Here is a 13,292-nt window from a genome sequence, read left to right on the forward strand (position 1 = left end):
GGGGCCGGGGCAGCGCCTTCTCCCCGGTGCCTGTCCCCTTCCTACCGGCAGTGAGTTTTCTTCTCTAACTCCTCAGCCCCGTCAGTTCCAACAGAGAGCGAGCTTTGGGAACACGTCTCCTTTTTATTTTGTTTAAGCTTGATGCAGAACTCTGGTTCCCAGGACTGCGGTGCCCATGTCCCTCTGCTCCGCGGACACAACTGCTCCGCTCCAAGGCCACGTGCCGTAGCGTCGGCGACTCTTGTGCCAAGCCGTGCCGCGCGGCGTGGAGCTGTCTGCCGGTTCCCTAATAACCCCGAAAACAGGAGAGCTGAGATGTAAACGATATAAAGAGGGTCTGAAACACAAGGAGAAACTGAGAGTCAGGCCACCATTTTGTGAAGTACCTAGCGTTTATTTTCTTTAACATATGAGCAATCTTTTTCTTTGTAATCTCATGTCAGTAGAAATACTTTTTGTCAGTTGTAGGCTGCTGCCTACATTCCCCAAGCAGGATTTTTTCTTCCTTCAGAGGGCTTTAGACTTAAAAAATACGTTATTTGGAAGGAACTGATCTGATCGAGCAATGTGCACTATTAAAATCATTGAGTCTTACACTGATCAGACCACAAAACAGAACTCAGTATGCCCATAAGTACCAGTTATGTTCTTTAACACACTTCCCTGGTTTTCTGTGTCATTCAGTAGTTCTACAGGTGCCATAAAAAATTACTAAATTATTATTCATCACTATATTGTGCGCTTTCTGAAACAGTAAGTGAGAACAGCAAGAATCTTCATCCATCAGTTATGTTTGTTCAATTGAAGCGCTCAGGGAAAATCTGGAAAGCAGTCGGGCCAGATCTTTTAGAATTAGCAGGGAAAAAAGTCAGGCACGAGTTTTAAATGGTGATCTGCCACGCTCTTCCAGGTGTATAAATGTTCGCTTTGAAGTGGCTTTTACATAAAGAGTTAAATATGCCTACACATTTAGTTTTAAAATGTGACCTCGTGCACTAGTGATTTTTCCCTTCTGTGTTCTATTTGGCACTATTATTAATGCAGGAAAATCAGTAACATTAGTCATCTTAAAAGGGTTATTACTCAAGATGATTTAAATTGTGAAAATGTCAGTGGTGCTTGCATGCTCCCTGCTCGAGATGCCATGATTTACACTCTCTGACACCGCTCTGCTGCCGCGAAGAGCCAGGAAAAAGTAATGGCTTGTACTTTGTACTGATCAGAATTCAGGACGTGGCATCAGCAATAACGCGCCTTAAATGTCCCAGGATTCGCCAAGGTTTCGTGGGGCACGTCTCGGGGATGCAGCCGGCTGGCCGGCCGCCTGCTGATGGAAATCCTAGGGTTGCGATGCATGCGGATGGAAAGGTTTTTGAGAGTAAAGCAGCGGTTCAGAAAGTGTAGGATTTTGCATATCTCCGTGGGCTAGATCAGAGAATCTCGTTTTTAAAATCGTGGAGCTAGACAAGATGCATCGGCAATAATTGGCCTGCTTTCCAAGGAGTAACTCAGCAGATCTCTTCTGAACGGTCGCTTCATCTACCAGGCAATAAAAAAGCTCTTGCTGTTGGGTTCTTTCTGTTTGTGCCTATGGTGATGGCTGCTCTTCATTCTGCATAGCTGCTCTAGTGTTTTTATGGTTTTGATAAATAATATTCTAGCATAAATATAATCTTACTAATATTGCAGGGTTTTTACTTAAATTCTGACCGTCTATGCTTACGCTTAGCGTGCCTTGGTAAGTTGCCCCCAAGGAGCGCAGTAAGGTACGCGCACCGAGTTCGTCGGGCCCCGCTGCGGTCATTAACCACCATACAGACCGCCCAGCGCACCGCCTAAACGCTCGGCCCCCGTCCCCTTAAGCGGCGTTGCTTGGCCCAACTCTAACAAAATTTTAATTAAGCCTGGTTTGAGACGGCCGCTGGTCCCGGGGGTCGCAGGGGTGCTGCAGTGGGAGGAGGTCCGGGTGGGCCTTGCGGGTGGCGACCCTCCCCGGAAGCCCGCGGGCCGGGTGGGTCACCTGCGGGTGTCTCTGCAGATGAACACCTCTCTCCTGGGGAGCATCGGCATGCTGAACTCCGCGCCCCAGCTCCGCTGCATCAAAACCTACCAGGTGCCCCCTGTCCAGCCGGCCTCGCCGGGCTCCCACAACGCCCTCAGGCTGGCCCGGCTCATCTGGACCTCCAACCGCAACGTCATCCTCATGGCTCACGACGGCAAGGAGCATCGCTTTATGGTCTAGGGTAAATCCCCCGCGCTAGAACCCCGTTTCCGTTTCAAAGTTCCTCGTAGTTCCCCCTCTCGCCGTCTCTGATGCCCGCGCCGGCGCCTGCAGACCTCCGGTGGGCTCCTGCCCGGCTCCGCGGGGCGGCTGCGCTGACGCCGGCTGGTTTTTCCTTGCAGCCGGGAGGAGGAAGGCGACGGCGTGGGGGAATGTGCTCCTCGCGCGGCGCGGCAGAAGCGGGGATCAGTAGCACCGTGACGGCACTCCTCGGCCAGATCCGCAGCGGCACCATCAAACCAGGCTTTGCAGCCGGGCCGAGCCCGGCCCCTTCCTCGCTGGATGTTGAGTTCAGGCCCTCATTAAACACGCTTTTCCTTTGGAGACTCTCGCAGAACCTCAGTGTTTACCGAAAAGGCTCGTGTTTACATGTACTTTCTCCTCGTGACCACTGAATGACGGCGGGCGATGCATCTTGGAGCTAGGCACTTGGGTTTCTTAGGAGGGGCTCATTCCTCGGGATGGGGAGGGATGGAGTTGCGGGGGGGAGGCCTGTGTTCTGATCCGAAGGGGATGTTTCCTCATACAAAGTCTCAGTTTTCAAGAGAATTGGAAGCGCTGCTGTGCCCAGCCACTGTTTGCCGTAGTCTGGAAGAAAAAGTAATAGTCCACATGTAAATAAAAAAAAAAAAATCTCTTCAAGATGGAATAGCAAACTTGAAAAAAGGAGTATTTATATATAAAGGTGTTTTTTGCTACCAATGCAGGTATTTATTTTAAAAAAAAAAAGACAAAAAGCTTTTTCTCCCTAAAGCCGCTCCCATTTGTGCCGGGACGTGCCGGGCAGCGAGGCTGCGCGCCCCCGCCGTGCCACCCTGCGCGGTCACGGCACGGCCCCCGCGGCGGCTTCACCGGGGGACCGGAGGGAGGCGGCACAAATGGCATCGGTGGGGAGCAATTCTGGCTGGAAAATGATGAGGAGTCTGTAGAAGGTAAGTTATTTGAGTGGATATATTGAAACACTTTCTTCAGTAGGAACATTCCTGTGTAACGTTAGCTGTGACCGTGCTTCCCTCTTCTTACATATCTAATTTTGTGAAATATTTAATAGTGTGAAAGTATGCTGGTTTATGCTCACAGTAAAGAAAAAAATCTATAAAATACTATTTTATTTAAACATATTGATGTATATGTTTGTATAGCTTTTTTTTTGCCATTTTTGTCTGAAAAGCTCACAGGACTAAGTAGGCTGTCTTTACATAATGAAGTAAAAATGCTACTTATAGAATCTTCCCTTCCCCAAAAAGGAATAAAGGAAATTTTAAAATGGCTTCTAAATATAAAAAGCATTGATTTTTTTTTTTTTTTAGGTGGTCTGTGTAGTACACTGTACATGAAAGTGAGATTTACAGTCCAGAAGCTACATATCTGTTTGCTGTTTAAAAATAACTTAAAAACAAATTAAAAAGCAAGAAATTAAGACCATTAGGAATGTTTAACACAAACTGCCATAAAGTTTAATCTTTTCTCTGGCGGGAATGTAGTGTATAGTGGAGAATCTGTAGTAGAATATCGGGGTCTTTTCTAAGTGAGCTAATGCAACGTGCATGTACATTGTGTTTATACAGATATATATGTAACCTTGGAGATTAAAAAAAAAAAAGGTGAGCTAACAGAGGCTTTTCATCCGTCGAGTGAAATGCTGTCATTTTCAGCGTAGGCTTGTGAGGCGAGTGCTAAGGCACCCTGCGAGCCTTCTCCCACCGGGATCCCGGGGCCCTGTCCGTTAGGTTGCGGTAGATACCACGTATATATGTGTTTACGTTCAGAACAAAACGCGGCCCCAGTAGGAACGTGGACCGTGCCCCTGCAGTGACTTCCTTTGTGGTATGGTGAACAAACATCTTGAATTATATATGCATTAAAATGTTTGGTTTAAGCTAGAAGCGTAATGGATTTTCTCAAATGCGGAAGCGAGCCGGTAATTTTCCTCGCAGTCCCGAGCATCGGTTCTCGTGGCAAGAGCCGAAGCGTTCGGAGCGAGAGATGCGTCGCTGACCCCCGACGTGTCTCCGACCGGCGCTGGGGCCCGGCCGCCCCGTGCCCCCGGCCGCCGGGCTGGGCAAGGGGCCGGCGTGGTCCCCGGGGGAGATCCCTTCCCGTGTCACTGGTGCGTGCGCGCTTGTTAGACCCAGCCCTCCGCTTCGGTGGCTCCGCTAAGCCCAGTCCTGAACTTCTGCCCAGCCTCGCTCGCTCAGCACTGCAGTGAAATGCGTATTGTCAGTCCAGCGTAAGCTTTCAGTGCTTTATTGATTTGTTAGTACTGTATTTGGACTTGTCCTTGTACACGTGGAGACCTATGCGGCTTCATTGGCGGTTTACAAGCAAAAGATGACACGACGAGACACCTGTATGAAAATGTTGTGATGATCGAAGTCGCCATGTGTGGTGCCTGGTTCGAGTGTCTGCCTCTCCAGCAACTTCTTGACGAACCCCCTCCCCATCCTCTGTATGTATCGAACTTCCCGGTGTAAATATGCTTGTGAAATAAAACCGAATTGTATCGAAGAGAGTTGGTTTCGTGGCATCAGCCTGATGGCGTGTAACACTTCCCTGCTGCTGATTTGCTGGCCGTAATCCGAAGTCTTTTCACCATTTAAGAAGCTTCTGCCTTTGCATTTGAAGACGGGCGTGAATGGGAGCGGTGAGTCGCGCTCAGAGCAGGCGGGGGCTCGTGGCGGAGGGACCTCAGCCTTCGTTACAAACGACGAAGGTAGGAGGGTGCTGAGAAGAAAGTTCTCTTAACTCCCAAAAAACCTATCCAAGCAAACGAGGGGCATTAACCTTCCAGAAAGTCCCCAACGCCGCTGTGTGCCCGGTGCTGCTCTTCCCTTGTCCCCTGGTTTGCATTCCCCCAGAGAAAGTAATTGAAATAAATTAAACACTGAGATTTTTCTGAGGCGGCGGGCAGGATTACCAAGGGTATTTAAGGGAAAATTGCATTTGGGTTGGAATCTGCGATGCACGTTATTTTTAACGAACGGCGGTTGTTTGCCCGCAGAGGAAGCCCCGGTGCCGCGCGGCTCGCGGAGGGGCGCGGGGCCGGTGAGCCAGGGAGGGTCAGGCGTGACCTAGCCAGCCTTCAGAGTGAAAAGCCCACGAAGGGATCGCCTGAATCCTCAGTTTTGGGGGCGCGTGAACGTGTTAAAGCGTCAGCGGCTCCGGAATCTCCTTGCAGGCGAAGCGCGCTGGGAGCGGCTGGGTGGGCGACCCCGGGCGGCTGGGAGGCGGCAGGGCACGGCGGGGCAGGAGGCAGAGCCAGGCAGCGCCCGGCGAACCCTCACCTCTCCGCTCGGCTGACAGGCAGAGCTGAGCCTTGAAAAATCAATACTTGGGAGCCAGGAGGGAAATATTTCCAACCTCTAACTAGAGAATGTATTTTGACAAGGCCAAGATAATCCAGGCTGCACAGGAGAAAGAGAAAAGAAGACTCATTTTTAAAGCTTGACACTTCAAGGTGTTTTTGTGCAACGGTTTAGAGAGAGCATCGATACGTACAAATACCAAAGGTCAAAAAGAAAAGCCAGAAGAATTTCAAAAATAAGATGCGCTGGTTTTGCTGTTTGCTTCGCAAAAGATAAACTGCGGTTTGTGTAACGAGATGGTCAAATGCGGTGAGCTCAGTGTTCGCTGCCGTCTCCTCATTTAATAGAAATGAAAATATACTAAAGCCTAGATTATACCTTAAGCAATTTACCTATAAAAAGTATGTGCCTGTTTCCTGCTATATATCTGCATTCAAGGACATTAATTGTTTTTGATTTGGCATGATTGCATTTTGACGCAAAAAGATCGATATTTTTTTCATTTATGCAGCATCATTTTTTGATAATTAAATCCGGCTGTGTACTCGGGTACCACACGAAATGGTCAAAAGCGCTACGGCCCTTCTTCCGCTCCTTGACCCAGGTTTCGTTGGCACCGAGCACCCGCGATTTCTGCCGGGTGAGTTGGGTCTGACCGAGCTGTGCTGCCCCGCTGAGCTGCGGCGCTGCCCGCGCTGCTGCCGGCGCTGCCGGCGTTTCTGCGGTGCACGGCGCTGCCGGCGTCTCCCGCTTTGGCGCGCTGCACGGGGCAAAGCGAGCAAGCAGGGCGGTCGGGCGGTCCCCAGCCGGGTGCTGCGGTCGTGGCGCCGACCCCTTCCCGGCCGCAGCTCTGGGCAGGGTGCGGGCAAGGCGGGCGATGGAGGAGGTCGTCCTCCTCGGCTTTATGCCGCGCTGGTTGGGAACGTCCGTGCCCATCCTGGCGCTGGACATACACCTCTTGGCCAAAGGTGTGGGTTTAAAATCGCATCGAGGCTGATTTTGCACGACGAACGCAGTGCAGAGTAGCGTGAATGATTAGCACGTTGCGCTGGATTCGTTTAATCCTGATCCGAGTAACGGAAGCGGCGCATAAACCAAGCAGCGGCTTGCATGGCCCTGGAGAAGGAGGGAGGACGTGGTACCTGCACCACGGCTGGAAGCGTGAAGGACCCACCGCGGCGTTTATGGCAGCAGCGAGGAGCTCGCGGCCCAAGGTAAGAGGGGCAGGGGCAGAAGCAGCCACGCTACGCGTGGGAGCCGGAGGAGGTGCAGCACCGGGGCCCGAAGGGGCCGTCGTCGGGGACGGGGCGGCTGTAGCAGCGCTCAGAAGGTGCTGGGGAGCGGCTGGGTGGCGCGCGGGGACGGACTGACGGACGGACGGCTCCTGGCACAGAGGAGCGGAGGCAGAGGAAGGGGCAGATGAGATCAAATGGGAAGGTGCTCCCTTCCCCGGCTTGAAAGAGCATGCATTAAGGCTGAGGGAAACGAGCCAACCTGAGAGAAGGTGATTGAGATACGGACTTGTGCATTATTAATTGCGTATACACAATTGTCTCCAAAGTGTCACACAATATTCTGCCTGAACTGATGCAACCGAGATTGTCTGCTAATTAGCGTTATTTGGAGTAAGATACTGGAAATCAGAGGTCACTCGAGATTTATAGGAAAAAAACTCTAGAAAAATTATACCAGACACTTCAAATTTGCTGCTTTCAGTTGCATAAAACATGAGGGAGGGCTCCCTCGCTTTCCCACATCACGGCTCCTCGCCCAGAGGCTGCCGGGGGACGTGCCGGGCCCCGAAGGGCTCTGCCGGCGCCGTGTTCGCGCCCCTCGTCCGCGGGAGCGGGGAGCTGGCGCGGAGGAGCCCCGTCCCGCCGGCTGCGCTGCCGCAGCGCTGCCGACCGCAGCGGGAGCCAGGTCGCGTTGGAAGCGTGCGCGCGCGTGTGGCTGATGTCCTCCTCAAAATACGTCAATCGCGCCTAAAACCAAAGCTATTTGAAAACGCAGACCACCGAGGTCAGTGTAAACTCCATCAAATGTATCGATCAGAGCTTTGTTCCAGAGAGCCCGGCGTTGCGGTTGCACGTGGTGTGTGTCCTGCTGACGATCAGCATTCCTTGCAGCTGACTCAGAAATCCATCCACACGCATCCCGCTCCCTCCAGCCTGCTGGGAAGGGGTGGGTACGGCCTCTCCTGCCGCCCGGCGGAATTCCCGCCCGTCCGGCAGCGCCGGGCCCCGCAGGGCGCAGGCAGAACCCGGATCTCGGTGCGGTGGGCGGTCTGCAGGTTTCTGGGGCAGGCTCACCTTGGGATCCCCCGGTCGCCAGGCAGGCATCTGCCGAGAGCAGCCTGATGCCTCTGTCGCCGGAGCAAGGCTTCCCATCCCACGGGGAGGGACGCGGCCGCGGAACGCTCCGGCGCTCAGGACGGTCCTGCTGCGCGCTCGTCCCGTGCCGAATGGGCCCCTTCGGATGCAGGCAGGGTAAGGCCGGTGTTCGGAATGAGAAACGTTGGGGAGTCAGCTCAGTTTGGTCTCAAATAGTGATTTTTGCAGCCAAAATACTTTTTCAAATTGACGAGTCGTATGCAAGCGAAGAAGTGCACATGGAAGGCCTTTAACGTGCTTAGCGGCAGCTGACACGTTTAAAAGCCAACGCATTAATAGCAGAAATCGGAGAGGACCTAAAGGTATTTTGTCCTCCGGATGCTGCGGGAGCTTCCATGAGCAACCGATGTGCAGAAGAACCCAAAGTTGACTGTATCTCCGGAACATCCCCTCGCAAGCTCCAGAGGCTGCGCGGGTTACCTTTCCCCTTGGAAAAGAGAGTCCCTGCCCAGCTGCAGCCCTCGCGTCTCTCGCCCCGTTTGCAATGCCAGGAAAGCACAACCAGCGGACAAGTTCCTCCTCCCTCCCGCAGCAAAAGCGCCGGCCAGGTCGGGTGTCTTGGGAACGCGGGAGGCTGCGTGGGAGCTTCAGAGAGCTCACGGGCACCGGGGAGCACAGGCAAACCGAGATGGGCTGTCGCGGGTATTCAGTCCCGAACTGCAGCTCAAAGCTCTGCAAAGCCGTCAGGACCCTTGGTGGGACTTGTGGGACGTCGACTCTGAAGGAAACTCAGGAGTATCCCCATTTGGAAAGTAAGCCTTTCAGATGGTCCTTCCTGCGTTTAAGGTCGTCGGGCGTGCGCGGACGGATCCGATAGCTCACCCAACAACACACACCTATGCCGCCGGGATGTCAGATGGGCGTTTCTGGCGTGAAGCGGGCAGGGGAAGGCGGCAGGTCCCAGGCACCCAGCGCTGGGCAGGGACGGCGCTCGGCGGCCTTCCCAGGGAGCTGGGGAGAGGGCCGAACGGGCTGCTTCTCTCCGCCCAGCAACCTGCCCGGGCCGTGCCCGGCTCTTGGCGAACACCGAGACTTTACCAGCGATAAGGCTTTTGTCTGAACAAAACCATCAGTAAAAACCTGCGTCGGAGCCTTCGGTGTGATCAACTGACACTTGATGGCAATAGCTGCCCGGAGTGCTCTTTGAACAGGAGGGCTCCTGGGGAACTTCCCTCTGGCTCTGATGTCTGAAAATTAAAAATTAATCCTGTATGAAAAATTAAAAGGTGAAACTTTCTGCTGCAGCAGGATAGCTTTTTGAATGTTGATTTTGGTTTTAAAATGAAGGCTGAATGACATCTACGGGAAGATCTTTGCTGGTTGTTACACTTAGAGCAGATGATTTTAACTGATTTTTGTAAATTGGAAACCTATTTTAAAAGGGCTGGAGTAGCTTCAGATGGGGGGGGTAAGTATTTATTTACTGAAGTAACTGACTTTAAGCAGGCATTTATTCACTCCTGTAGAGCTACTCCCAGTTTACAACACAGTAAAAGAAAACTGCTGGTTTTATCACAAAGACGGGCGTGGAATCTGCACATCTTGCAAGTTGAAATTTGATTTTTAAAAAACCCCGCCTTTCTGACATGGAGGAGTGCCCCCTGCCCTGGCCGCTCAGGCACGTGTCCTCGCCTGCGGCGCTGGCAGCGGCACCGCTCGCTGCCCCCCGTCGTGACCGGCCTCGGGGGAAAGCCGGGGGGTCCCGGGGTCCCGGGTAGGGCTGGCCGCCGGGAAAGCTGCTGTGCTCGTTCCCCCCAGATCAGGCTTCCTCTGCGGGCAAGTCTGAGTGGTTTTAGCAGGAATATTTCTTCTTACAAGTTTATCCAGAGCCAAGGGGGAGAGAAGTTGACTGCACTCCCGTTTTTATCAGTATTCACATTCAGATCTCACCTGTTGCAAGTTTATTTTAAAAGACCCATTTCTTCATCTTCTGTGGGCCTAGGACTTCAACGCTGCCGCCAGCTGGGCTGGGCAGAAGGCTTCTGTCTTGGCGCTCTGGCTGGCTTCGTCCCGGCATTGCTTGCCAGTCCGATCTGCAAAGACAGAGCTGAGGAGAAGGTACGCGAGCGGCGGGGCGCTCTGTGTGCGGGTGGGCTATCTGGGCGGTGCGCGACTTGGGCCGTGCCTGCCCGAATACCCAAGGGCCCCTTCAGGAACCCGCTTCGGACCTGACACAGTGTTATGCCATTTACATCGTCAACGTCTCAAATATTTCTGGCTTTCTTTTTTCTGTCGCTCTCTAATAGACCGTGTTCTTACACCCCGGGTTACGTACGGCATTACCTCGGCGTATCAGTTGAGATCTGGTAGCAAAGCGAGAAATATGGCAACTGTGCGGAGGCACGCTGGGGCCGCGGGTGCTCAGGCCTGTGCGGCAGAACAGAGCGTTCGAGGGAGCGTCCCACCTTGTCTGAAACGCGACGGCGGCTTTGTCCAAGAGCACGGCCACTGCCCCCGCCATCGGACTGCCGGTACCAAGCTGCCTGAGCCGAAGGGAAAACCAGAAGAGAAGTTTCCCCGCGGCTGGGGTTGCCGCGACCGTCGCTGTCGGTCAAGTTCGTGGAGGTGCGTTTGACGGTTAATGAGCAGCAAGGGTACCCTTTTGCAGTTCCACTGCACCTGACTGCTTGTACACTATATAGGGTGAAATTACCTTACTGAATAGCGCCATCGTAAAAACCGGCTCGGGCTCTGGGTCCAGCCCCAGCCCTCCTCCCCTTCCACCGAAGGGGTGAGGCGGCACTCTGAGTGTCACCGCTGTGACCCTGTTCGTAGTGCCACCTCACTGTTGATAAATTTAGCCCAGACTATAGTACGAACGATAGTTCTTTCATTTAGCTCTCGTTAAAAGATAAAATCTCCTCCAGCAGCCTGCAAGGACTAAGAGCAACCGTGAGCCGTCGGGTCCGGTTTCACGGTCATCGCGGCTCGCAAATACAGCTAAGCAGCCACCCGCTGACGTACCGGTGTTGGGCGAGAGGCGCCGGGCAGCGGCAGGGGCGAGGAGGAGGGTGGGAGCTCTGGAGGTGCCCTTTGGCGGCAGGACCGTCGCTGCTGCTGCTGCGCCGGCGGCTTTGCAGCCCGCTGGCCGCCCGGCAGCCTGGGCAGCTGCGGGAGAAGGCGTTTTCTACCTTTCTGTCTTGAAGGATAACGTTGGCCCATTTTGGATTATCTTGTTACTCCAGGAGGATCTCAGCAGTGGGTTTTATGATGTTTCAAGACAGAAATTGCACGGTAATGAATTGCAATGAAATGCGAAACAGCACGGAGCCAAACGGGAACCTGTTCAGCAATGCACAGCACCGCTGCGAAGTCGCAAAAAATATTTATTTCCGCTTTAAGGACAGAGAAGTTAGTAAGACAGGCTGCAATTTTCACCTTGATTGCAGTTTAGCCAGGAAGTGGATTAACAATCCATTTTAGAGCAGTTCCAGCTTTATTGCAGAAACAAACGCAACTATGGTTCTGCCAGCTGCCGGGCTGCCCCGCTCGAGGAGAAGGACGGCAAGAGGGAGGAGGATGGGGAGCCCCGAACGAACGCGGGGAGCCAAAGACTGCGTGAGAGGGAACCAAGCGATCGGAGAACGGCCGCAAAGCGTGTGGCCGAGCAGGAGCCCTCGGAGCGAGCACCAGACGCTCCGGGGCCAAACACAAGTGCCAGCGTGATCCGCCGAGCCGTGCAGAGCCATTTCCCTGTGCTCGCCGAGCCGTGTTTTCAAACCTGGGTAATGGGTTTTTTATGAGAGCGAACTGCTAGGCCTCCTGTTAGCTCTGCCAAAAAGCTCGGGCCAGGCAAAGTCATTTCAGCAAACCGTCGTTTTTCTGGAAAACGCTGTTCCGTGCAGCCAGGTTACTCACACGGTCAAGGTGACGCTGGCAAATGGTGCTCACCATCGACACCGAAGGCAGAGCAAAAGCAGGAGCGTTGGTGCGGGTCTGGGGAGGAGGCGTGATGCTCCGGGTCGGGGCGGGAGACGGGAGCCCTCAGCTCCTCCGAATTTGGAGAGGACGCTTGGACCGCAGCGTCCTGCGCGGCAAGGCGGGACGAAGCTGAATGGGTATTCGCGCATCTCCTGGGGCTGGAACGTTTTCGGGAGGAGAGACTGAGAAATACCCTCCCAAGAAAACCTTCTTGCCCAGCGCTTGCGATCCCCGCTGCTCTGAACTAACAGGCAGCCCGGTTTGTCCTCGTCCCCGAGCAGGGACGCGGGGCCCGCGTTCGCTGAGCTGGCTGACCAGAGCGCGGTAGCCAAACACAGGGAGAAAGGGGGAGGAGGCGGCTGCGAGGCAGCTCGAGCCCCGGCGCAGGCTGCCCTGGAGGCCGTGCCCTCTCCACCCCGGGCGACTCTCCGAACCCCACCGGACGCGGCCCGGGGCGGCCAGCCGCGCCCGCCGCGGGGTCACACCAGGCGGCCCCCGTGCTGGGTTTGGGGGTGGCTCCGGGGCGGCCGGGCCTCGGGAAGGGGTCTGTGAGGGCAGGCGGGGAGCCGGGATGGGCAAGGTGGGAGGGTGGTGCGGCTGTGCCCGGCGCGGCCGCCCCTCCCTGGGCTGGGGAACGCCTCCCTGCGTGTTGCAGAGCAGCAGCTATCGGCGTCTCTGCCACCTCTTCCATCCAAACAGCTTTCCTTTCTCCGTGGCCATTTGCTCCCCGTCTTCCCTCAGGAGGAGCGGCGGCGGCGGCATGGTCCTACCCTGCATCGCAGACGCGTCAGCGGCGGGCAGGGAGGGCCGGCAGGCAGCAGCCGTCTGCCCGTGCGCCGTCACGCGCGAGCCTGTGAGCATGGGCGACGCTGGAACGGTATCCTTTAATCACAGTTGTTTTAAAGAACGAAGCGGGCCAGAGCAGAGATTGAAAGCTAACCTGACACAAAACCAATCAAAGTTATCAGCAAACCATTAAATTGCTTCCAGAAATAGGACTCCACTCATCTCGGCAGGGAGAGGGACGAGATGGAGGTGCCTCCCCACTCCCGCCCTTCCCACCCCCATCCCCGCCGCGGCGGCCGGGGATGCTCCCACCTCCCGCCGGCGCCTGCGGGCCCAGCCTCGGCCCGGCACCGGCACCGCCAGCCCCCGCGGGCCCTTTCCCGCGTTTCCACCGGCGCGGGAGCCTCAGCTCCAGGCTGAGACGGCAGTCCTGCTTTCGGCTGGGTCTCGGTGCGGTTCGCCTCCTCGCGGGCAGCGTGGGGGCGGCCGGAGGAACCGCTGGGGAACCGCTCGGCAAGCGATTTTCCCCAGGTAGCGCTTCAGCCGCCATGGCCCCGGTGCTGCGTGGCACCGCCTGGCGCTCGGCCTCCACGCGGCGCGGCGCGGCTC

At 55.1% G+C, this 13,292-nt stretch overlaps 2 protein-coding genes across 9 annotated transcripts in view; both read left to right on the forward strand.

The window, feature by feature from the left end:
- The window catches only part of WDR7 (WD repeat domain 7), a 144,260-nt gene extending 141,488 nt beyond the window's left edge, over positions 1 to 2,772 (forward strand). For 6 of the 8 annotated variants that reach the window (XM_075489070.1, XM_075489068.1, XM_075489065.1 and 3 more), the window contains 2 exons: positions 2,039 to 2,243; positions 2,404 to 2,772. In XM_075489070.1, the coding sequence (XP_075345185.1) occupies positions 2,039 to 2,242 (204 nt within the window). In that variant the 3' untranslated portion in view covers position 2,243; positions 2,404 to 2,772. Of the gene's footprint in view, positions 1 to 2,038; positions 2,244 to 2,403 lie in introns of those variants that run through there. The other 2 variants (XR_012773568.1, XR_012773567.1) reach the window with 1 other exon arrangement.
- Positions 1 to 13,292, forward strand: part of NEDD4L (NEDD4 like E3 ubiquitin protein ligase) — a 564,086-nt gene that overhangs the window by 96,882 nt on the left and 453,912 nt on the right. The window lies entirely within an intron of this gene.

The sequence above is a fragment of the Mycteria americana genome (assembly GCF_035582795.1).
Source record: "Mycteria americana isolate JAX WOST 10 ecotype Jacksonville Zoo and Gardens chromosome Z unlocalized genomic scaffold, USCA_MyAme_1.0 Scaffold_30, whole genome shotgun sequence".
Taxonomy (NCBI): domain Eukaryota; kingdom Metazoa; phylum Chordata; class Aves; order Ciconiiformes; family Ciconiidae; genus Mycteria; species Mycteria americana.